We start from the raw sequence: 25,187 nt of genomic DNA, 5'->3' as shown, positions 1-25,187 counted from the left end.
CTGGGATCGACCATTCGGTGCGATGCACGGTGAGCGGGGGTTGCAAAACATGGGCCCAGATGTTCCGTCTGGTGCGCACTGATGTTCGCAGTAGATGTTCGATATAATTTGCGTTTCTGTATACAGCGCGAGTTCCTTGCCTCTTCTCCCTTTTTGGCGCCATGCATATCCTGTAAGTGACCAACTAGCACTCTTGTCAGCTTTCACTGCATCACCCATTAACGTCCTTCCTACAATAACTAGCAGAAAAGAAGAAAAAACCAAGAACCCACTGCGAAACTGCAAATATAGGCCCCAACAGTTTCCAAAGCCCCAACGGGACTGGTAATGCACTTAAAATTTAGTTTGCACCTTTTGGGGATTTGTCCCACAACAATAATCGACATCTGTCTTGACCGCATCTCCTTCCTTTACCCCCCCCCCCTTTCATCCTGCTCCCCATCTTCCATTTCACACACCCCACCACGTCCTGACTTTGTCCACTCGCTAGTTGGCAATCGTAGCTCCAGCAGATACGACGCAGTCTCCATGCCGCATGGTGCCTTGCCATGAAAATCACAAACAGCAAGCAACAGTCGCCGACTGGTGCTTGCCGCTCAAATCCAATTTCATGAAAGCTTGCCTCAGAAGACTAAACATAGCTGCGCCTTACAGCAAGTGGTCATTAAGGCGCTCTAATTCAGTTAGGCCGTGACTAGAGAGTACCATCCTGGCCTTACCGATTAGGCTTACATTGCACACATTCGGACACAACACTTCGAATTCTGATATAAATAGGATGTTCTCGTTTTCTACCCTCTACCTCCTGGTCAGTGTATAAGGCGGATGCCCACACTGGCGCGGAAATTAGTCTTCCAATACACTCTTAAGCAAATGTACACCTTATTTGCCACACAACAAAAATCGTCATCTGTCTTGCTTGCGTTTTCTTCCTTGAAAATGCTGCGCTCGCTACTCTCCTGCCGAGAATGCTCTGTCACGCTGATAATGGGCATGCTGTTCGTGACTGGGAAGTACCGGGCTCGCCGCGTTAAAGAAAGGAAATGTGGACAAGACAGATGATTTATAGTTGTGTAGCAAACGGGTCTAAGAGTGTAAGGAGCTAGATCTCTACAACCGCTCAAGCGCTGTTCTGGGTAGTCTAACGTTATGCGAAAACTCTCGTCAGTATTCCAACAGCAGCTTCAATGCGGCGCGAAGCCCGGCAGACTAATATATCGTCAACAGGTATCTGCCAAACGCGCCGTATTTGTCGTTGCTTTCCCCGAAAAGTATAAATATTGAAAAAGCGCTAGCTTCGACTGGTGAAGTGTTTTCAGCAGCACATTTTTACTCAATAGGCGGAAGTCACTGAACTTAGCGATGTGCAAATGTTCAAAATTTCCAATACGAATCGAACAGCATCCGTTAATCTCAAGCCGTATTCGTTATTTTAAACCTCCCCAGGTTGCGTTTTCAATAATTTACAATGCACTGTATTCCTTCTTGAAGAATAAACAATCAACCATACAAGATGACACGCTGCTAAAATCTTGCGTCAGGGAAGCTGTGGCGGAAACCGTAAAGTGGCTTCCCCACCCGACTTTTACTTTTGCCTATTTTCTGGCTGCCACCCTCTCACGGCATGACAGCTTATCGACATTCCGGAAATACAGCTCAACTTAATTTCAATACTACAGTCGTTTGGTCGGAAATAAAAAAAAATCGAATCAAATTAAACATTACAAACTTCTAAAAAAGTGAGTTGAAAAGTTTCGCGGAGTCTGTCCAGCAACAAAAGGCTTGTTTAAATTAGTAATGGCGTCAGTAAATGGATGTCAATTGAGAGGCTTGTAGATGAGACAATGGAAAGCACAATCTGGTGCACATGACAGTAATAAAATTAAAAAAAAAAAAGACCAGCACGTCCAGATGCATGTAGTAGAGTAGTGCTCGCCGAAGGTGCCACGGGCAATTCTCTATCATTGAGCATCGTCTTCAAGGAATTTAAACAAGGTGAGACTGGTAAAACAAATCGTTTTGTCGAAGACAGCGAATTTGTAGGTTACCTATCACAAGACATGCTTACTCAACGGCTAGTGAAAATTGCGCGTAAGAAACTTCCGCCTCGTATTTGTTCGGGAATTTGACAGTCTGCACAACAATGGCGGTTCTGCTGCGCCAGCATCATCCTGACAAGTCTCCATTTACATCCCTTGTTAAAGGGACACTAAAGGCAAATATTAGTCAAGCTAAAGTGTTAGTGCTCGAGAATCTCTAAACCGTCAATATTATCGCGAACAGAGCCTTAATTGAGAAATTGAGGTAAATGCAGGACATGATTGAAGACTCCCCCGGGAAATTCGAATACTTGCCCGATGACGAAAGCACTGCTCAGTTAAATTCTGTCACTAGTAGTCAAACACTCATTGCACAAAACATCCTCGTATTGTATTGCAAGATGAAATAAACTGCTACTTGTCCATTTCTGTTTCATGTTTATACAAAAGAACTCGTTGAAATTACCCTAGACAACGACGCGGGCGCTCGAACGGTTTCGTTTTCTCTCGACTCCGCGCCGCCCACGCTTTCGCGTTTCAGTAGTTATCGCGTAGTGCTGCGCTGGTTTTGCTGGCTCGCGAAACTCGCACAAACTGCAAGTAGCAGAGAATTCAACTTCCGTGTGATGTCGCGGGATGCCCGAACGGTCTACACCACTAGGCCAAAAAGCAGCTGCAGCGGAGAATCCGCCGATCTGACTGTCTTGGCTCGGTACCGCCGTCTGTAGGACGCAATTTTACTCGCCGACGGCAGCAAAGGGCGGTGATGGCGTAGGCAATGTCACCACTCCCCCGGTTGGGCCGCGGGAGAATTTAATTTCGAGAAAGGTATTCGGACCCTTCAGATGCAATTTTCTCGTAAACAGTCTTTTCTTGGCACAAAACAAGCGTTGCGAGGTTTCTGGAATGGTATTTAAACAGACCACGTTGACTTAGTATTAGTATTAGCCTTTAGTGTCCCTTTAAAGAGCAAGATCTGTCGTTGTCCCTTATAGTATTTGAACGACCCGAGTGACTGCAGACCTCCGAACGACAGTCAGCAGTGTGTGTGTGGGGGGGGGGTGGGGGGGGGAGGAGCACCAGGGAGGGAACTATTTACACCTGATAATTTCCTGTCTGCCATCCCTGTCCTTTTGAAATGGCTGCCTATGTTCAGCTTGCGTGGTAGGTCATGAATGCGACCATCGCCGGCCTTCGAAATAAGCAGCGTTGCGATTAAGGTGCACCGACATCAAGCGCGACCGTGCCTGCGAACGGAGAATCGTGCGTAGGGACCGCCTAATCCCTCGAACCAGAAGTGCCGATGAGACGACGCGTCCCGTGTCCGATTTTACCTCGGTTCACGTTGACTGTCAGCCGACGAGACGGAAGGGCACCCTCCCTGCGAGTGCCTGCCACCACCTTTGCTAAAAACTGCCACCCGAGTCACCGCCTCATGTTCTTTCGCCAGTGACGAAGAAGCTGCGCCGTGATCCCTCGAGTTGCAGATATAAGGGTAATTTATTCCCTCAAGATTATTATACGTTATTTTCACATCGAAAGCTTACGTGCGCAGCTACGGGATGCCCGTTGCCCCGGTGGCAAGTCGCGCTGAACGTTAAAAGGACACTATAGTGACTAAATCAGCCTACGACTAGTGGAACATTTTTTTCAAAACTATGTTCCTTCCTTTGATTGAAAAATTTACCGCAGAAAACGAAGGCCAAATTTCCTTTCAACTTCGCACTCGGGCTGCTTGCAACGCCAGCATGTCGCGGATTCACATCTTGCCACTTGCGCGGAGTTAGCACCCAGCTAAGCGATAACGCTATGCTACATCGTTTTAGACTTCTGGGAGTGTTCGCTGCAATTCACAACTACAAACGTTGGCTGAACTCCACTTTTCAAGCAGACACTGGTGCCACTAAGCCATATGAACAAAACTAAAGGCAGCGACGTTCTTTTATGTTTCCTTCAGAGGCGGCAGTTGATGGGGCCTGCGCGTCCCTATTGGTTGGTGGAACAGATCACGTGGTGGTGCTCACTCGACAAAAAACAAGCGCGCGAACGTCTGCGTGCAGCCGACTTTATGTTTTCTGGATTTTTGTTTTGTTTTTCAGTTGCCTCGGTGCCATGACACTTGCTCGTAGGCAACGTAGCCACTGCACGCCAATGCGTGCGGTGTTTTTCGTGCAAGTTCTCATGCCGCTATAGTGTTGTTACTGAAGTTTCTCTTGCGTGATTCTTTGTTACGAAGTCTGAAGAATGGGGTTGCCTTGTGTCTAGTAGATTTCACACATTTGCTGCTACATTATATAGGTCTATAATAGGAAATTTGACAAAGTATCGAAGTATCTTAAAATACAAATGGATAGTATCGAATCGGATACAATAATTGAGGTAGTATCTTGTATCACACCATGACAAAACTACAATGTATTTGCCCAGCCCTGTTCAGTAGTAACGGGGGAACGTTAAAATAACTTGAAACAACTGGCGGTTTGGTCACCCCAGTGATTCGTGTCATTTAAGGGGCTCCAATATATGGCCTCGATCTTGACAAGCATGCCGAGATCGAGGCCAGCTGCCAATCCCATGTCATCAGAAGCACAGGTAGCGATATCAATAAATTGTGGTGTCATGGCAAATATTGGCACTGTACTAGGCACCAATTGTATTATCCCTTGATTGAACTGCAGGCTTCTGAAAGCAGCTAACAAGTGCCCCACCCTTTTCCTCCTGTGTGAGTGACGCCGTTATCTTTTAAAACAGTTTGCGTAAGAGCGCCACGCCCAGGCTATATCGAACGGACATGCTGGGGGGAGAAAAAGAATGAGAACTGCAAGTAGCATACAGATTCTCAAGGCCGAATTTGAAGATTTGAAGCAACTCATCTGCTTATTGATAACGCTGGTCTTTGAACATAAACCGCCATTTTTATAGATAATGCTGCACAATTTTACGGGCACAACAGCTCCCGTACGTAGAGGCGAGCGAAAATTGGAATCCAGTTAGAAAGCAAGAACATTTCGCAACTTCGTTAAACGCATTACTAAAAGGTTTATAATCGTTGGTCGCATGAATTAAGTTTCCACACAAGGAGTATAACAAATAGCCCTTCCACACACACACACACACACACACACACACACACACACACACACACACACACACACACACACACACACACACACACACACACACACACACACACACACACACACACACACACACACACGCGGTGCCGCAATTCTCACAGGCGCATAACAAGACATTCAACACTCCATGTGAACATGTAAGCAACACTCGGCCTAGGCTAGTAGAAAGCACTGCGTTTGATGTTCCACTCGTTGGCTGCAAAATTAGCCAATGACACAGGTAATGATTTACAGAAAAACAAAAATTGCTACAACTAAAAAGGTCAGCTCAACACGACTTGGAAGTACAAAGCGAATGTTATGGCTACGGGAAAAAAAACCTGCAACAGAAAAACAACAATCACTTGTGAACAAACATTACGAAACGCAAGACCAACACTCACTCGAGCTCAACTTCAACAGTATCAAGTTCGCTTAACATTAGTGAAAAGTAGTGACGCAGCCTGCAATACACATGCCACACACGTTTACAATCTTCATTCGCACAAGTCATTTCTATTGTGAAGACGCTGCGCGCACTACGCAAGGTGATGTGTAGGGGGATACGACGCGCTTTCACTTGGAGCTACACAACCAAATGTGCGTCGTCAAAACGAACGTGACAAGCATGCCAAGATCGACTACCCCCGGCTCTACCTGGCGCCGCGAGAAATCAGCCGTGCCAAAAGCAAGACGGGTAACTGCAACCGGAACCGGAACTTGACGGCACCCTCGAGCTGAGCTTACTCGGCAGCACGCTTATCGACGTACCATTCAATGAAACATCCAAGACAGCCGATTTCTACTCGCCACCGCTCAGTTTTCTGTCGCACGCACGCACACATGGAAGTTTCGTGGCGATAAACGGCGATGCTGCCGACCACTGTCGGAGGCAGCCACGCCGTTCGCTAAGAAAGACAAAAGCAACAACCTTGCAAAATACGAAGCTTCACCAGCTTCACGATCGATGGCCACATCTTAGGCCAACGCAATCGGTAGTGTGACTTGACACCTGGGCGGCATCGCGCCACCCGCTCACGGACGGCCCTCAATGGCGAATAGGCGTGGCACATCACCGCACGTGGAGAAGACGCTAAGCGGCTCGCGGGCGCGAATCACGAGCATGTCTCTTTCTCACGAAATTTTGCGGAAGACGCCAAAGGTTAGTTCGTTTAGGAAAAGTTCAAAATGCCAAGGAAATAGGCACGCCGCGAAACATCTCCTTGGCTTGCCGCCAGGATTATTCTGTGCAGTGGCAGTGCGTCTGTGCGCAGGCATGCGATGTTTAGGCACGTAAATTTTGATCCTGCACCCGTAAGCGTCGAAATTCACAGTCCTGCCGTAGATAGACCGCAATGTACAGGAGCAAGAAAATGACACTGAGGCATCGTTTCTCACAACGTAACTATAAAATAACAGACAACTAAATCGTTACAGTTGCGTAAAATTCAAAAATAGTGTCCCTGGTGGAGTCAACTCGTGCCAACACTGCGGCAGCAAAGATGCTTGCAAGCGGCGTGCGCGACAGCAACGGAACATGGCGTCTAAAGCTAGACTCCCATCGAAACCGCGCCTCGCGCACGCGCGTGAGCCTTGGTAAAAAGTCGGCGAACAAACTTGTTCACCACACTCCTGGCAAGGCGTGGGAAAATGTAGGTCTAATCACGTTTCTCTTCATCCGACATCAGTATACATGGTAAGCTAAAATGACCGTCCACCTGAAGTGATTCTCACCCTCTCCCATATGCCCAGTGGAGAGCTTGTAAACTCCTCCGGTTAAGCCTGAACTTAGTTTCAAGGAGTTCAAACTGATGAAGTGACGCAATTGGAAAGATGGTAGCAAATGATCCAAGCCATTAGCAAATATAAAACACGACTACCGAGTGAAGCACTGCCTTACCTTTCGATGAAGTCAGTCTCTCAACAGACGAATGTGAGCCCAACAGCTATCGTTCAAAGTGACTCGAATAGCGGACGGCAGGGCGCGGCACGGCGCTCTTCCGTCAAACGCGTTCACACCCTCGCTTCCATAATCTAAATAACACTATCTTTGAACAATTTTAACTCAGTTTTGTCATTATTTTTTTAAGGCATTGGTTACTATAAATATTTGAAACACTTCGCTTGCTTAAGTTTTTGAGTTTGTTCAATTAGCGAACGGGAGTACAAACAATGCGAATAATCGACTTAAATAACATAAGTTTAGCAAATTCAGTAGAATTTTTAAATTTTTAGTAAATAAAATAATAAAAAAAGCTTATTTATTTACTAGTTTAAATTATTTAAGGCATTTTACACTGAAATAAAATAATAGGTGCGGACTGAATGAAAAACCAGTCACGTGACCCTTTTTCGCCATTTTACCCCTGGTGCTTGACGTCCGAAAGGAGCGAAGCACGAATTCCGGCGTGTTTGATCAGTAACAATTTTCTGTAGTTGCTCCTAATGATCTAGCACCGTCTAATTCATCATGCCGACGTATTTTCAACGACCTGAAAATGCTCTTAAGCGAGCAAGAGGTAAGATCGCATGCCTCAATATGGGTCGTGCGACGGCTCGCTTTTGCGGCATATTTTGGACGCGCACATTTCACAGTACTCGCGACATTTTGTAATCGTAGTCTCGATTTGATGCGCAAGGTATATTATTGTTATGTACGCTGGAATTTTGATCGAATGAGCAGAAATTTTTGTGTTTTTTTATTAGTCTGTTACCAGTTACGGTACCGGTTTCACGTCCGCTCGTAACCTTTCTCGGTTGATATGACGGTAGACAGACGATGTCTTTATATATACATATATGTACAAATTTCTTATTCTTCCATTAGCTATTGTATGCGTGTTGCCAAATTCTGATGCTACCGTAAAAGAATCCACTTTTTCTTTCGACAGCTAATTCTCACAGTTTAGTCATTGTTATTAAAGCGTGATTCGCTTACGGGACGTTTGTTGGAACGAGCTGCGTGGCAAAAGTAGGTCACGCAGCTCGGTTCATGCGATTCACACGGCTTAGTTAGCCTATGCTCGTGTGTGTTCTTGAAGCCAGATTTTCATATTTTCGTGTTAGTACCTTGAACATCGGAAACCCAACTTCAAGGCTTAACATTATTTTGCAGAGTTTATTGATGTTGGAAAGAAACATCGAGCCTTGGATGCTCTTTATGATGTTATCAAGAGCCGAAAGCATCGAACATGGCAAAAAGTGCACGAGCCAATCATGCAGCAGTATTTGGAGCTGTGTGTGGAGCTCAAGAAAAGTCACATCGCAAAAGAAGGCCTCTTCCAGTACAGGAACATATGCCAACAGGTAAGCGACCTTCATTGGTTTGTTAAAACTGTGTCATGCGCGCAGGAAAACACATCTGGATATGGCGTAATCATTAGCATGCTTTTGAGCAGCTAATTTGCGAGCGTTCCTGAATGTAATGCATTTACTGTGGACATATCTGTCATGCTCTCGAATCATGCTCTCGAATCTGCCACTTTTTCCTTACGTTAGATTTTCAAATCATCAGTGTTTCTAGAAAGCGTCATTATTTGGGCTTATGGAAAGGTATAAACAGTAATGAATTTGGATGCAGTTAGGTTAGTGCCACCATGTAACAAAACAGCATAATTTTTGTGGTTAGTTATGGAAGCTTGGTTCAGATTATGGTTGGCCCGTTTCCAGGCATTTTGCTTGCATTTTATCACGCGGCAAATGTTTCGTAATGTCCATATAATAAGCTAATGTTTGGCAGAAACACTGCACATATCTAGTGTGTGGTATTTATATTGGCTTGTTGCACTTCGGCTTTAATTAAAAGCACATACAGGTTCGAAGATAGGAACATTACTCCTCCTCCTGCTTATTTCCTACTGCTTCATGACCTGTCATCACCTATGAGGGGTTAATACTGAAACTGCAAATTCGGCCATTTAATACTTTAGACTCTTTTATTGGCCAGTCACATTAAAACAGGTGGAAAGATGTAACACTAGCTCAACATAGTTACTATATAGGCTCCCTTTAGGGAGCCAGAGTTGCACCACTTTCTTTGCGCCACCTTCAGTGATTCTAGTGTCATCGTTTGCCGAGCGCCTTCACATAGTCAAATCTGGCTCCACAGCATTGTGCAGAAGCCAATCCTCTGCGGAACCCTCAGACCAAGTGCAGTGGGCAGTATCACTATTGTTATTTGGGGTATTGACACAATTGGCCAGGCTGTGTTGAGGCCAACTAGAGGGTGTCATAGTCAGGTCTAAAAATCCTGGTACCAGTGGGTTGGCTCACTCTGTTCAGTGCTGTCATTCCAGCCTGAAGGGAATAAAGCTCCAAGGTTCAGCTACGGGCCAAGAGTTTCCGAGGCCCACAGCACACAGTAGGTGTCACTGTCAGAAGGGTGTGACCCTCGGGGCAACGATGGTGCAGGTCAGGGGTTGTTGGTAGTTTTCAGGATACTGATGGTGCCGATCAGGAGTTCAGATCTGCTGTAACCAGGGCCTGTTGAGGTTGCAGCCAGGGCTTTGGCTTCAGTAGGCCAGGAAAGTTGAGGCTTTGCAGCACCCTGTCTTCCTGAGGACAGGGAGTCAGAGGTGCCAAGAGATGCTGAGATTACTCATGATCAGGCCGGGGTGATCAGGAGGGGTCGAGATCATGCGCAGCCAGGTTGATGGGTCAGAAGAAATCGAGAGCCATAGTGACCTTGTTGAAAATTACTATGGGGCCGGGAGGGTTCAAGGCCCAAGGCGTCTAGTTGATAATGGCCCAGAGCTGCTGAGGCCATTGTGCAACAAGTGGGTAACACAAGTAGCTAGGAGTAGTCAAGGCCTCACACGGCCAGGAGTTGTGAGACCGAGGAGGAAGCATGGCCAGAACAATGTTGCCATTGAAAACCAGCGAGGAGTCGCTCAGTCTATACCACAGCACAATCACAGTCAGATGTGTAGTAAGGCTGGGTGCAAACTGGGGCGAGACCTAAAAGTCAGCACAACTCTGCTAGACTTGGATGAGACAGGAAACACTGGCGCTGCCGTGTCCTATGGTGAAAAGGCCCAGTGCAGGAATTAGGAAAGCACAAGAGAATGCGCTAGCAACCATGTAACACCACCTCATGGATTCTTGACAGCTACCTGCCTATCACCATGACTTCAGCACTCCATAGGCTGTTTGGCCATGTGATCAGGTTGAGGCTGCAAGCACGGGCTGAGGAGGTAGTTCTGGGGGAGCTGCAGATAGGTTTCAGGCCTGGCCACTGCCTGGGAAACAACCTATTTGTTATCACCCAAACAATGGAAATTGTGGTAAAGGAAGAGCGCCCTCTTCTGTGTGTCTTCCATGACACTTCTGAGGTGTATGACAGCATTGAGCAAGCCAGGTTGTCGCAGCCGTTGCAAGCGCTCAGTATACAGGAGGAACTGCTCTGTCTGCTACAGGACCACTACACAGACACCAGGTGGTTGTGCAGCAAGGCAGCATGCTCACTGATTAAATTAAGCTCACCAAAGCATTAAGACAGGGCTGTGCAATGTTGCTGCTCCTCTTCATGCTGTACATGTCTGGGGATGGAGAGACACCTGTCAGAATCGGGGCTAGGCTTTGATCTTAGCTTCTCAGAGCTGGGCATGCTGAAGGTGCGACGACTGCTTGCACACTTCTACGCAGACGATATTGTAGTGCTGGCGGGAAGTAATGATGACTTGCAGATTCTGCTCGACATGTGTGGAGGAGGGCACTGAGCTTGGGCTCAACTTCAGTGCCAGAAAGTCGGTGGCCCATGCATTTCTCGCCCTGGGAGGAGGAACATGACTCACCTCCTCTGCTGTAGAGCAATCGGCCTATGTGGGTGGAAAGTTACTGGTACCTTGGGGTGACAGTGGCAGCAACGGACAACTATGTATGCGAGTACGAGGTGACTGCGCGCAAGCACCTTGGTGTGTCATGCTTTCCTGGTGTCGAGGACTTTGTGAGCCATCAGTCGATGCAAGTTCACCAGGGAACTGTGGAAAAGTGTAGTCCCAGCTCTCACTTTTGGCAACGCAGTTGTGTGCCTCTCGTCATCGACCAGGCAGGCTCTCTAGGTCCACTAAAGAGAAGCTGGCCATACGGCACTGGGGGTACACGGTTTTACAACAAATGAGGCAGCGCAAGCAGACCTCGAGTGGTCATCTTTTGATGTGAGGGAGGCGGTTTCCAAGCTTTCTTACGAGAGGTGCCTCAGTGGCAAGCCGGAGGGGCGCTGGGCTGGGGATGCATACAAATACAGTCGCTGACTGATTTTTCGGACTCCAAAAATTCGGACATGCTTGATTATTCGGTATGCTTCGCTGCACCGCCATTCTCCCCATAGACAATAATGTATAACAACTGCCGAAAGTTCGGACACCTTGCAACCTCTCGTCGGATTTTTTGGACACTCCTTGAGCCAACTCGATCGAAAGCACGATGCACTGACTCTGACCGGTGCATGGTTCGACTTGCTGAATGCCATTTTTGTTTTGAATGGAGCCTCCTTGCTGCCCCACAAAGTGGCGCTACTGCAAATCCCCGCTCATCATCGTTTCTGCCTGGTTCGTGGCTACAGCAGTTCCGGTCTCAGCTTAGTAAGCCATGTCAAGACAATCCAGCAGCTGATTTGTGTTTCTTCGTGCACGACGCTGCGAGTAGGCCACATTTTTCGTTTGTGCGACTGGTAACGGTGTGACGGCGTGGTGATGTTTGCTTTGTGTGCTGTGTTGAGGTTGCGGTGATGCACATGTGGCATACAGAAACATAGTGTCAAGTGTCTAGTGGCACTGACAGTGCCCGCGCAGACTGCGCTGGGGAATGCCGGCAAGCGCGTGCCGGGAGCCTAGGATTTGTCGCCTTCCGATGTGCACCCCACTGACGCCGAAAGTGTTCTGCCGAGATGTGTGCAGTGGTTCCGGACACCATCTCATTTGACAGTTTCACAGGTGCTCACGCTGCTGTACTGACATGCGCAGAACTCGATGACGGTGAGATCATTCGTCAGGTTTCTGCTGCACCGCCGGACGATGACTCAGAGTCGGAAGATGACGTACCATGTGCTACGCTGCCGTCACATGCGGAGCGTGCACAAGCAGTGACTGTGCTTTCTGCCGCCTATAGTGACCGTACGACCCTCTCCGAGATTCAGGCTTATCCGATTGCGCGTAAACGAAACAGCGTGCAACGGCGCATTCACGATTTCTTCAAGCCTACTGCCGAGCGTGAATAAGTGCGTGGAAATAAAGGATTTCTTTTTTTTTTTTCTTACTCTGCTTTTTCGGACACCTGTTTATTCGAACATTTTTGCAGTCCCGGTGAGGACCAAATAAACGGTCGGCGACTGTACATTCACCTCCGATCAGTAAGAACAAAATGGGTCACTCAAACCCAGTCGCTGACAGTGCCACACGAGCGTGGCTCCTACACATACAGGGAGTGGCTTTTCCACGCAAATTAATCTTTCAGGACTGGCTCTCCGCTTAACTGCCTCTTCCCGAATAACCTTGGTGCAACCCCTACAGTAACTCCAGTTCAGCACGAACCTGTTGGTGCCAGCAAATTCATAATTGCCGCAGCTTAGGTATGCTGGCACCTGGAAATAAGTCATCTTGTTCGTTTTGATTGTCGGACTGTCATTTGTGAATAGTCAATAATTGGGAAACTGCTCGGTCACTCGTGCATCTCACCAAGAATGCCCTTGTCCTTAGTTCTTACTTTTTGGGGAAGGTTGGGAGCCAGCAGTACCAAAGTCTTCAATACCATTACTCCTGAATCATATGAGTGAAGCGATGGTTGCATAAACAGTTACTGTTAAAAACTCAGAAGGATGATATTTGTTGCTTGCAAAAGTTTTCCCAGGTGTTTCATTTTTGTGTATTGTGTAATTGACTTACAAAGCTACTTAATTGTGGAGTGAAAGTGGCATCTGGAGTGCTTTATGCTGGAGTAGTATTGTGGCCTTTCTATTATTTTCATGCCCAATATATTTTGTGAGTTGCTTCATAGGGCCAAAGTAGATTCCTTGCAAGATCGGTCTTTGTAAACACCAAAATGCATGCAGTAAAAATGCATACCTTGTGTTTTTTGTTGAATAGGTGAATATAAAATCGTTAGAAGATGTAGTACGTGGTTACCTGGACTTGGCTGAAGAGAAAACTGAGGCTGCTCGCGAAGAATCCCAGCAAGCAGTAGTTGACATTGATGACCTCGACAATGTGCAGACTCCTGAAAGGTGAAGAATAAGACTACTCTTGCTTATTAGCATAATTTATGCTGGCTACAAATCTTATGAAAATGGTAGACTGCTGTTTGATTAAACAGTTCCAAAATCCATGATATTTACTGTAGAGCTGCTGACTGTTGTTGCAATGACTGAAGTTTTTTGGAACTAATCAGCTATTAGAGTGCACTAATAGAGTGTTTTAGTTGAGCGTCTTTACGGTACGCTCCGCTCCGAGCTGCCCCGCCAAGCCACAGCGGAGCGGCGGGCGATTTTCACGTTTTAGTTATACGTTTTGCGTAGCGGAGCGGACCTTTCGTGGTTGCAGCGCCCCCTGGCTAAATACAGGGTAATGCAAGAAAATAAAAACACTTTATGATCACTCTTATACAGTAAAACGTATATGTGTGTATATATAACTTATTTCTCCATGAAGTATCTAGACGTGCGCTTGTAATGCGTTACCGGTCCATTTTATCCAATGGAAAATAAAGCGCCGTGTTGGGGAACGCCACGTGTTAGCCAGCGCGCTTGCTTTCTGCATCCAATCAAATTCGTTCTGACGCCAACGCTAGCCAAAGTGCTGCGCTGCACGCTCCGCTCAGGCAGCTTCTAAGCGGACCGTGTTCCTCGCTCCGCTATCCCGCTTACGGCTAAGCGGATGGCGCATGCGCATTCGCGCTTCCGCTCCGCTTAACTGCTTAGCGGAGCGTAAACACGCTCAACTAAAACACTCTAATGGCACACTATGTATAATTGCAAGTTACTTTAATTCCTAATGTCTATATGGTGGTGTATGATTTTCCTACTTCATCGCTAATTCAAATGACTGTCTTTTCAGTCTGTTGTTGAGTGCTGTCAGCAGTGAGGACACCCAGGATCGCACTGATCGTGTTGTCCTCACACCATGGGTCAAGTTTCTGTGGGAGTCCTATCGACAGTGCCTGGAGCTTCTCCGAAACAACTCGCGTGTGGAATGCCTCTACCATGACATTGCACGCCAAGCATTCAAATTCTGCCTCAAGTACAACCGCAAGACTGAATTCCGCAAACTTTGCGATCATGTGAGTGCCCGACATTTTTTACTAAAATTTTGTTAGCCTTATGGGATAAAAGTTGTGCTACTGGCTTGTTCGACTGCTGTGTTAGTGTAATCTGAACACCGCATTGTTCAGAAGGCATATTTGCTGTGATACTTCTAACAACCCATTGAAGCCAAGAAAATCACAGAAAAAAGTAAGCAGTTTTTGTAATGCAGAATTTATAGCAATGAGTGTTTGATTTGCAATAAGTTTAATAAAAATAAAGACAACTAATAATAATAAAGACAACTTGCTGCTAGTGAGAGCTGAAGCTGCAGCCTCTGCATGATTTGTACAATGTTCTACCAATTCAGCTACAGTAGCAGCCTTCCCTCTGGCCCCTTTTGTAGGTTTGCATGTACTAAAAATTTCAGATTTATGGAATTTCAGATTTGGTTCATTATATCAGTGCTAATTATATTGAGGTTCAAATGTTTATACCTCATGTTTAGTTTTAGCCAGAGCCTATTGCGTTTGCTCAGTCTCATGCACACCCAGTTGTTATGTGTTCCGAGTAAGAGAAAAAAAAAATTGCACCCTAATATAATGTGCACCTTATTTTATAAAACTGAAAAGGTAGTGTGCCTCTGATTTTTTGCAATAAATATAACTTGCAGACATTACAATGCATTCACTAATTTGAAATTTAATCGCACTTGGAGGAGTGCTGAAAAAAGAAATTGCTTTATTGAATAGCTGTCGACCTCGAATTTATGCTATGGAGCCTCAATTTCCTGGTAGCGAAACCTTAAATTACCTTTAATTTGACCAGTTCAAAATGCACGCCAAATGTAGCATGGCTTCGGATGTGAAAAAGGAGACTCTTCACGTCATCGAAACCATTTGTGGTGGTATAGTGGTACCAGGTGCTGAGGATGCGTACACAAACTGTGGCCGTGCTGCCAGAAGCTGAGCTACCTTCTTGGCAGCACGGCCATAAAAAGAACAGCTATAAACTGCAGCTACTTACACTTCATGTCATGCTAGAGGTGACACTCGACAGCTGCTGGGAAAACTTGACGAGTTTGAATTGTGATAATTGTTTATGTTCCTAGTAGTTCATTGTAGTTAAGGGGTCTATGCAATGCTGATGATGGCCCGGTGTGCTGTGGTTATTGCCATCGCACCACATCGACATGGTGGTTGCTGGCGGTGAAAAAAGTTGTGAGCTGGTTATTTGAGTTGCCAGTGTGGGATGGACTTAGAGGCTGCAGAGCACTAAAAATTTTCTATTAGTTTTAACAGACTGCTATACTTTTTTTTGCAATGTAAACTCCAATGTGATGGTCAACCATGACGTGCCCTTTTTAAAGAATATGGGTTTTTAACAGCATCACATTGGAAACATTTATTGGAAACATGCTAAGAGTGCATTCTAGCATTCTTACAGACTTTGTAGCAGACAGAAGATAGATAACTTCAATCAAATTAGGCCTAGGCAGCATCATACTCTGCCATGTAGTGATAGTTGCTTTCATTTTGCCTCTTGCCCATTTGTAGCTTCGTGCTCATCTGGGCCAGATACACCGGCACCAAAGCCAGCAGACTTCAGTGAACCTCAATAACCCAGAGAGTCAGGCCATGCATTTGGAGACACGTCTTGTCCAGCTGGATAGTGCCATTCATATGGAACTCTGGCAGGTAGGTTAACAAACTTTCATAGGTCAAGGTGTTGCTCCATGATTGTAAATAATTACTTCCTTGACCCCCTGCCGCTATAAACAAACACTAATTATATTCTCACCGTCCTGTCCTTACCTTCATCACAATGGTAAGCTGGTTTGTCACAGTAAAAAAATAGGTATAACTCTTGGCACGATAGTTGTCTTCAACTTCCACCACTGTCTGTCATCCCTTTGAAACTCTTGAGAAGCCTATTGGTGAAGGTGTGCGCAAGAACACAGCTCAAGCAGACTGCAGGAGTCCAGTTTTCTGTCAACCCCTTACTGCATATTTTATTTTCTTGTGAGAAAAATATTCAAGCTTTCATTTAGGCCAGGTGTGTCTAAAGAAACCTCAATTTTCTATTGCAATGAACAGTTGCAATTTTATGAGCAAAAGTAGTAGTGTATCATATGCAATTGATTCCATTTATATCAAACTTGGATGCATTGCATTATTGCCTATGCCAAACAGTTGTAGATTCACCTTGGAAATCTTGAGCAAAAGTTTAATGCTGCACTACACATGTATTAAACTCCCGTTCACTGCCACATTCTATATATTGAATGTCACGCCCCTGCAAGTGCATTTCTCCTAATGGCTACATGATAACTTCTTGCACCACCGGAAATATTTAATACTGACGAATTCAAAACAGCACTGTTTCAGCTGATGCTGCCAAACAAGATATTGAATCTGAAGAGCAGTGTACATGCCATGGGGGAGGGGGGTAAGAATTAGCAGTGTGCCTGCCTCGGTCTTGCTCGCTGCGCATATAGATGGCTCATGCAAAAGGCCTCCAGATTCACTATATGTTCCAGAAGAAAGCGTAGATGACACCCTTTTTTGGTAAGTGGCTTCGGGCATGGGATGTCCATTAGGTCTTACCACAAACTGCGTTTTAGGGTTCAGCAAGCAGCCAGTGCAAATCCAGCCCCAACTTCTACTTGGGTGAGTGTTTACATTGCAACTTAGAGGGGTGGAGACATCAAAATTTTCGATCATGCGTTTGTTGATTCAAACATTGCGTGATGCTTCAGGGAGCACGATACACACAGCGGGATTCATATATATCCGATAAATAATTTAATAATAGCATTATTATACCGAGCGATTTCGGTTGCGGTTTCTGGGCTCCGGGGGATGCTATGACGTCACAGAGGAGGAAACGCAACATGGCTTGGTCACGTGGCCCACAAAAAATAGTGACGTAAAACTGTGCTGCGTCGTCTGCTCGCGCATACACGTGCTCTGCCAGCAGAGGTCAACCACTGGCGATTCGAAGTGCATGTCGTGATTATTATAATTATTGCGAAGAGCGACAACAACGGTAAGAAAATATTGCGGCTTGTGAGAGTCGGTGATTCATTCCGAAGCGCCGTAAGCTTTAGCTTTGAAGTGAACCGGAAAAGGCCTAGCGACGATATCGGCGGCGTCGAACGATCAGAGGCGGTGAAGCTGCCGTCGATGCCAGTGTGACCACTCCTCGGTCGCTGATTGGCCGCTTCGCCGTACGGCTGCCGCACAAATGGGTCCCGGGCCCGTCCTCTCTACGGCAAGGAAATCTCGCCGTTCGCGAGCAAAACCGTTGTCGCACGGGGGCCCGCGAACGGCAAACAGCGTGCGGCGAGTTTCCGTGCCGGTAACGTGGACGGGACGGTAACGTGGAAAGGCCAAGCGAAGGAGAGTCCGCTCCGAGCTGCCGAACTATGCGACTATGCGAGGAGAGAAGCAGACAACACGAACGCCGCATATCCTGGTCCCTTTCGGAGTCGGCCGGCTAGTGTTACACTCAAACGTGTAAAGGCCCGTCCGCAGGGCAACTCGCCGCACGCAGTTTGCCGTTTGCGGGCCGGCGTGCGGCAGTCGTGTTGTCCACTTCTCTCCTCTTGTGTCCGTGTCTGCACGCCTTACCCCTTCTTTGCATTAAGAAAGGATTTCTATATGCCTGTAGCTCGGTTGTAATGGAGGCTATGCTCGGTTGCTCGGCTCAGCAGGCTCCGTAATCGGCATTTCATCGCTACTCATCATACATGACGTTTTTGTGCTGGTGTGCTATGACGTCCATATTTCCGTTCCTCCTCTGTGACGTAGTAACTACCGCGCTAGCGATGGGTCTCGACTACGAGAAGGAGTTTTTAATGACTCTTTGGAGCTGAATTAAAATTTTGAGATGTTTGCAGCGTCCAATACCTCATTCTGGGTGTCCTTGCATACGGAAGCAGCCTACAACATGCTTTTTATAGCCTTAAAATTTGGTGTCCCAACCCCTACATTTAAGGGGGGACAAGACTTTCGCATTGAGAAAAATGGCCAAGAAAATCAACTTTTTGAAAATCAAATTTTCAGTTTCTATAACTCCTTTTCTATCCGATTCCGAAATATCATCTTTGTAAACACATAGAAGTGCTCTAAACAATTGTTTTATCAGCCAAGATGGCGAAAAATTTCGCGGCAATCAAGATAGAACAGCATTTTTCAAGCTACAATATCTCCGGAACGACGCACCCGAGCGCCGCCATCTTGGTCTCGTTGGAAAGTGCATTTCTCAGTCTTCAAATTTGCCGCTTCAGCTATCTCCTCCATACAGAAACAAGCACTCAAAAAGCAAATGATTGAAGGTCATGCCAGAGTCTGCGATTGGCCGCGCCCGCCACGTGATTACAGTGTGTTTCGCCATTGGTCTGGCGCTTGTGTCGTGTGCTCGGCTCTTTGCACCTCACGAGTCTGGAAGTCCCCACTCGCTGTGTCCAAACGGGCGCTATGCGGCCATTGCAGTAGCCTGGCCGATCCCTACATTTGTGGACATCTCAGACCTGCGGCTAAGCATACCGGGCATCGGCGACGCGGACATCGCAACTAAGATTCGCGGGCAGAATCCTCGGACACATGGCTAAGCCTTTCATCACTTGCTGTTTCGGAATTCGTGACTAAACACATTGCACATGCAATCCTTGGACCCGTGGCTAAGCATTTCGCGCATAGGAGTCTCCGACTCGGCGATCAAGCACTTCGCGCGCTGACATCTCGAACCCTCGCCTAAATATTTTGTGCATCGGCACCTCCGACTGCGCGACTAAGTACATCGTGCGTCAGCACCTAGGACTGTGCGACTGGGCACATCAAGCGTCGACTCCTCGAGCCCGTGACTAAGGATTTCGCACATCGGCACCTTGGACTGCGCGACTAAGCACATCAAGTGTCGACTCCTCGAGCCCGCAACGAGACATTTCGTGCTTGGGCACCTCGAACTGCGCGAATAAGCACATTGAGCGTGGGCCGTCAGTGAGCCAGAAAATCTTCTTGTGTGCACAAAATCAAACAGCAGAAACACAAAAAAAAAAAAAACACCTTTAAGCAAAGACAGCAAAAGCTACAATACTGGTGCATTGAGAGATGTGAACTGCTCCAAAAACTTCGACAGGCATTTTCTCAAAAGTGTGTTTTGGGCATTCTGTATTGTCTGTGGAAAGGGTAGCATGGGAACGCCTGGACCAATTTTGATCCTGTTTGTTTTTATGTATTCCCTGAAGTGTGCTTGAGGGTATGACAGTCTTCAATATCTTGCTGAGGGCTTAGTTTTTCTTCTGTATGCTAATTTATGAACGACAAGTTCTGGTACAATTAGTGAAGGTGAACATGATGTTCTGTGTAAAAAAAAAATAAATAAAATAAAGTGGTTAAAAACGTTTTGGAACTGTTGTACCCTGTAGTGCTCTTTCGAGCAAAGATTAAAACTACAGGCAGCTCCCTGGCATGTTTTGGTAAAGTGCCAGGTTTTCCACAAGCGGAACACATGCAACTTATTGTAACTTGAAAACTAGTCAAGGTATCGTAATGAAACTGCACATTTCTTTATTTAAGACACTTTCGAGTGTGGCTGCCAAATTTCGTTGCTCTAGGTCAAAGAACAAAAAGGTTAGCTCTGATCCCCACCTCCTCTCTTAACAAAACTTTTCATTGTGGCTGTGGCTCGCAACATTTATCAGCGTGTGATTTGCACGCCCACAGCCGGCACTCAGTGCATGCTTGTAGGGTTACACATAGAAATGGACTCAAATATTCTGTAAGCTGAAAGCCACTTTCGAATCTAACAGCATCTGTGTTGCGTTGGCAGTCACCAATGCAAATGCCGAAGAGGAATGGCTGAGAATGAATGGATGACGAGGCGCCCAAGCGCTGAACAGTGCGCAAGAAGAGAAGAGAAACGATCTCCAACAGAAAGGGAGGCAGCAGAGCCAGTTTTGTAACCGAAGCTTTACTCAATAGGTCTGGCTGGTTGACTTGTTGGCACGGGTCTTGGAGACCAAAAAAATGTGGATAAATAACTTTTTGAAAACAGTATTTTTGGATTCTACAGTGTCTGACATCTCAAAAATTTTTGCGCATCTTGGACCAACATTATCGTCATAATGGTGTTTTATATCGCGTCGGCAAGCTGTATTTCTACTGAAGTAGTGCATGAAACGGCCTTTTTCCATGACACGTAGTTGCCGTTATAATTTCCGATAGCAACCATTTTGATCTTGTTTGAAAGAGCCACCCTTCTCCTTTAGTTTTCGTACCACTGGTACGCTGTGTGCTGAATGACTATCAAGAAAAAGCCAGCGAAACAGTTGTCCTGAAGCAATTCCATTCATCGACAGAGACCACTGAGACACATGACCGTAAGCACGCCATGCCATTGGTAGATTTTTGCTGTGGTCTGCTTGGGTGTGCGAAACTGCACGAAACGATGTCGAATTCAATTTGCTACTAGCCATCAATTTGGTGAACAGAAGAAGAAACGAGAGGTGTTACCGTAAAAACCCGCGTTTAATGAGAACCCGCATATAGTACGAGGTGAAATTTTCGGGACGTGAAATGAAAAAAAAAGTTGTATCCGCATATAATACAAGTTAGGAAAACTCGAGGAAAACATTTGTTTAAATTGCACCCCGCACTTCAATCACTGTCTTCCTCAGCTGCGCTCTCTTTGGATAGTTCTTGTCGAACATACCTTCCCAGAGGTACTCATCCTCTGTGCCACCGAGCGCGTTCGAGATGCCGCACTTCTTAAATGCACGACTCGGAAGGTCCTCTGGTATGCTGGCCCATGCGCCCACAATCCACTTGCATAGCTTGGCTGGCGAAGCCCGCTTCAGCCGCCCGATCGGCGTCACTGCAGGCTCACCTGAACGCATCCAATCTGCATAACACTGCTTGACCGCGTCCTTCAACGGATTGTTCACACAAATGTCAAAAGGCTGCAGCTGAGACGTCATACCATCCGGGATAACGACGAGTTCAGTGCCGGATTCACGCAACAGCCTCTTCACTGAGTTGGCCAAATGGCAACGAAATGCGTCCAGCACGAGGATGGACGGGAACGACAACAGTGCGCCGGGCCGCCTACACCAGACGGACTTTATCCAGTCGAGCACAAGATTCTCGTTTATCCAGCCTTTCTCGTGGTATCTCACGACCACATTTTTTGGCAGCTCCTCACCTTTAGGTCTTGCGCTTGAAGATGTCATAGGGTGGGAGCTTGCGTCCATCTGCCGTGCACGACAACATGACGGTAACTCGCATTTTCTCGTTGCCAGTGGACCTGACATAAACTTGTTTAGAGCCCTTTTCGTGCACGGGGAGGGGTGATGGCATGTCCAGATAAACCGGCGTTTAGTCAGCATTGCCGATTTGCCCTAGCTGGAAGTTCTTGGATTTGCGCAGCAAAATAACGTGGCGCTGGAAAGCCACAAGCAGCTTTTGCGAAATCAAACTTCGGTGGCATAAGGAAAAACCAGCACGGCACATTAGCGATAAATACAGTGCTTGCTCGCTTTGAAGGCGGAGCTCGGTAGCCCTTTTTCTTTTGCAAGCTCCTTTGCTTTTGCTTGCATAAGCTCCACGCTCACACCTAGATGTGTGGCTCGCTGTTGGCGTACGAACTCCGTCAGGGCGAGTTCGATTTCCGGGAATGTCCCACTCTTCGGGCCGCGAAAGCTTCTTCGCGTTCCGCTGCACGCGAAAAGGGCTTTCTTCTGTCGACACCATCCGTAAATGCTTCCCTCATTGACGCCAACCTGCCTCCCAGCCGCACTGTTGCCGATGTCCTGTGCGGCTAAAATAACCTTTCTCTTGAAAGCAGCCGAGTAGTTTTTTTGATCCACACATCTTAGTCCTTCAATGCGGAATAAAAAAGATGCACTTCACGAAGCGTGGTTTGCACATGCTGCCAAGGTGTGCACACTCAACAATAACAAAATGATGATGTAGTCACGCAGCAATAACGAAACCAAGCCGTAGCCATGCAGCAATAAGGAAGCCAAGCCATAGCCATGCAGCAATAACGAAACCAAAACTTCTAGCCCAAATTTCTGACTGAAATTTTAGTTTGGATCCGTATATAGTATGAGGCGAAAATTTGGGACGCTAATTATAGGGGAAAAAACGTCGTATTATATGCAGGTTTTTACGGTAAACTTTCGAAAGTGTGCAGTAGCTTTGAAAGATGCAGGTAGTAGTTCGCTACCCATGCCGAGCACTGCCGAAGCCTGCCCCCTGACTGCGGAATAGGTTTAGCAGCATAAAGCAGTTCTGGCAGTGGCTGTTGGTCATGCGGCATTCCAGAACAACTACTGCAGCCCGATGATTTGGAGAAAGTGAAGGAGGCTCAAGAAACTGCAAGGCTTTGCTTCAGCGCTGGCTACCAAACGAAAGTCAGATTTTCTCACTCGAGCTGATGCAGCCACGGAGCTCGCTCAGATGTGATGGGGACACGCTTCGTTGTCATAAGCCTCCATTCTATAAATGCTCTACTGTTTTGTGTATAGCGCAAGTTGCAGTGCGGCAATGGGCGAAGGTGAACGTGACTGTGGTCTCGCCATAGATTTGCAGCCAAACATGCACCCCGTTCTTCATGAACAGTCTTGCGCTGCACGAAATGTGGAGCACCAGTAATTGGCAAAGTGCATTAAATGACATTTTTTGCGACTAAAGATATTCGTCTCGTGCGTGATCTGCGGTGATGCCACATCCACCAAACGTGCAACCCATTCCTCATGGACAATCTCCCTCATGGACGATTTTTTTTTTTTTTTTCAATAACAAACAGTTCACATAGCAGCATTCATACTGGGGCATGTGCCAGGGGCCTACTAGCCTGTTACGACTCGGAACATGTAAATAGTTTATATTGCTGAATAAATCGAGTTCTCTCTTTCTAAGTTTTCTTGAAGCATACCTTTAGCACAGCCTGCTTGTTTGTGGCAACAATATCTCAAGATCTAAGAGAGCTACCGCTGTTTTTTTTTTTTTTTTTTTCTCTCTATGAAGTTAAATGCATAAGGCTAGAAGTGCTGCAAGCAGATTACTACAGGGTTTACTAGTAAATTCTGAATGTAAATAGCTTTTACTGTATGGCACTGAGTCAAGTTTCTCTTTCTCGTTTTTCTCAAAACGTTTTTTAATCACTTTGCTTGTTTGCTGCATCACTATCTTTAAACCTAGGACAGCTAGAGGTTTTTTTTTGTTTCAGCACAAAGCTAAATATGTTCGAAAGACAACATTGAGAGCAGGTTTCTCATATTCAATTCCAAAATGTTTTATTTACATTTGCTCTTATTGATACTTTGAACACAACTTTCATAGGCTGTAAAATGACAAATAATTCTTCAGTTTCAAATCTTTTTCCATCGTTGCTATCCTTATGCATTGTAGTGTCCAACTATATGTTGTTTGCAGCTTTCCCTTTAGTGGGTAAATTTGAATGGTTTCAAAACAACAGAGGATAATTATCATCTTTGCAACTACTAGGTATGCACAAAATACAGTAAAACCTCGTTAAACTGTATCTGCTTAAACAGTAAAGTGAAATCCCCTACTCGGGGGCCATTGAACATAATGTGTTTTGTACCCACATAAACCTTACCAGCTTACTGCGTATGTACCGGTTAACGTAGCGTTTCCACATTTCGTCGCACAAACATGGCGGAGCATCGTCCCCATAGAGCAGCCCGGCAGAACAAACCTCAGAGATTGGAACAGCCTCCAAGTACCCTGTGCATTTGCGCGTGCAGCCATATCATCATTTCGGCGCCGTGCCAGAGATTATAGTGAACTAGAATATACTCTAGTGGTGCGACCGGTTTGCTGTTCCGCCTCTCTTGGTGGTTGGGAACCCCACGGACTGCCGCCAGGGTTTCCCGTGGTGCTACTGCACCTTTTCTTAGGGACGGCACGTTTGGGCATGGCTGCCCAGCCCCTGGGTCTCGCGAACCGCTGAGTCAGCAGCCACGAAGTGACGACTGCATGTGTACTTGTGTGTTCTCTAAAATTACTGGATTGCTTGCAGACATATAGAATTGCGAGGACATGTAGTTCGCAACATGCCAAAGCGGAGGACAGACTCTCGCAGTGTTTTGTTCCGGGCTGCCAGAGCGGCTACCCCGGTGCTCCGAAGGCGCCGTCGTTTGCAGCTCCTAGGGACAAAGCTCTCCATAGAAAGCGGGCGCGTAACCTCCGGAGGGATGACAAGTCTATGACCGAGCCATCAGCAGTGTGAGAGTACCATTTCAAGCCAAGATATATTCTGCATGAATATATCTTGCCAGGTATATTCTGCAGATATATTTGAGCCAGATATATTCTGCGCGAACCTATTGAAGACAGGGTGCGAAGAGTGCCAAGTTAAGGTGAAGCAGAAAAACCAGCTTGGTTGTCCTGACCATTTGAGGGCGTTGCACAGGAGGTCAGTTCTTTTACATCACCACTCGCGAAGCAGCCAAACATTAAACTTCAGTAGGTGTTGAGTTGAGCCATGTCTCTCTGACGTGTAATTTCTACTGCAAATCTTTTTAATGCTTTTGAAAATCTGTTAAATGAGTGAAATAAAGAGATGTCCTTGTTGTCATGTTTGATGCAGAGCACTGTATCCTGTACTGTAACCTCCTATATAATAAGCCTGCATCACAACTATATTGAACTCACGCCAAACTTGTGTGCTTATAGTAAGCGATTAGTTGTGATTGCTGTGTAGCAAAGGTTCTGAGCGTGGGTGGTAAATATAAAAAAATTAAATATACTGGTCGCCAAAATATAT

At 46.3% G+C, this 25,187-nt stretch overlaps 2 protein-coding genes across 13 annotated transcripts in view; one reads left to right on the top strand and one right to left on the bottom strand.

The window, feature by feature from the left end:
• hts (adducin 1-like protein hts) overlaps window positions 1-7,204 on the bottom strand; it is a 178,408-nt gene extending 171,204 nt beyond the window's left edge. For 11 of the 12 annotated variants that reach the window (XM_075677124.1, XM_075677125.1, XM_075677122.1 and 8 more), the window contains exon 1: window positions 7,056-7,204. The gene's annotated coding sequence lies outside the window, so the exon portion shown is untranslated. Of the gene's footprint in view, window positions 1-2,784; window positions 2,941-7,055 lie in introns of all 12 variants that reach the window. The other variant, XM_075677121.1, reaches the window with a different exon arrangement.
• Window positions 7,205-7,499: 295 nt separating this feature from the next.
• The window catches only part of eIF3a (eukaryotic translation initiation factor 3 subunit a), a 31,385-nt gene continuing 13,697 nt past the window's right edge, over window positions 7,500-25,187 (top strand). Inside the window, exons 1-5 of the mRNA XM_075677109.1 lie at window positions 7,500-7,674; window positions 8,271-8,461; window positions 13,237-13,373; window positions 14,203-14,425; window positions 15,944-16,084. Of these exons, the coding sequence (XP_075533224.1) occupies window positions 7,626-7,674; window positions 8,271-8,461; window positions 13,237-13,373; window positions 14,203-14,425; window positions 15,944-16,084 (741 nt within the window). The 5' untranslated portion in view covers window positions 7,500-7,625. The remainder of the gene's footprint in view (window positions 7,675-8,270; window positions 8,462-13,236; window positions 13,374-14,202; window positions 14,426-15,943; window positions 16,085-25,187) is intronic.

The sequence above is a fragment of the Dermacentor variabilis genome, unplaced genomic scaffold (assembly GCF_050947875.1).
Source record: "Dermacentor variabilis isolate Ectoservices unplaced genomic scaffold, ASM5094787v1 scaffold_12, whole genome shotgun sequence".
In the NCBI taxonomy this organism is placed as follows: domain Eukaryota; kingdom Metazoa; phylum Arthropoda; class Arachnida; order Ixodida; family Ixodidae; genus Dermacentor; species Dermacentor variabilis.
The sequence above is the reverse complement of the archived record's forward strand: the minus strand, read 5'-3'. Positions and strand labels throughout refer to the sequence as shown.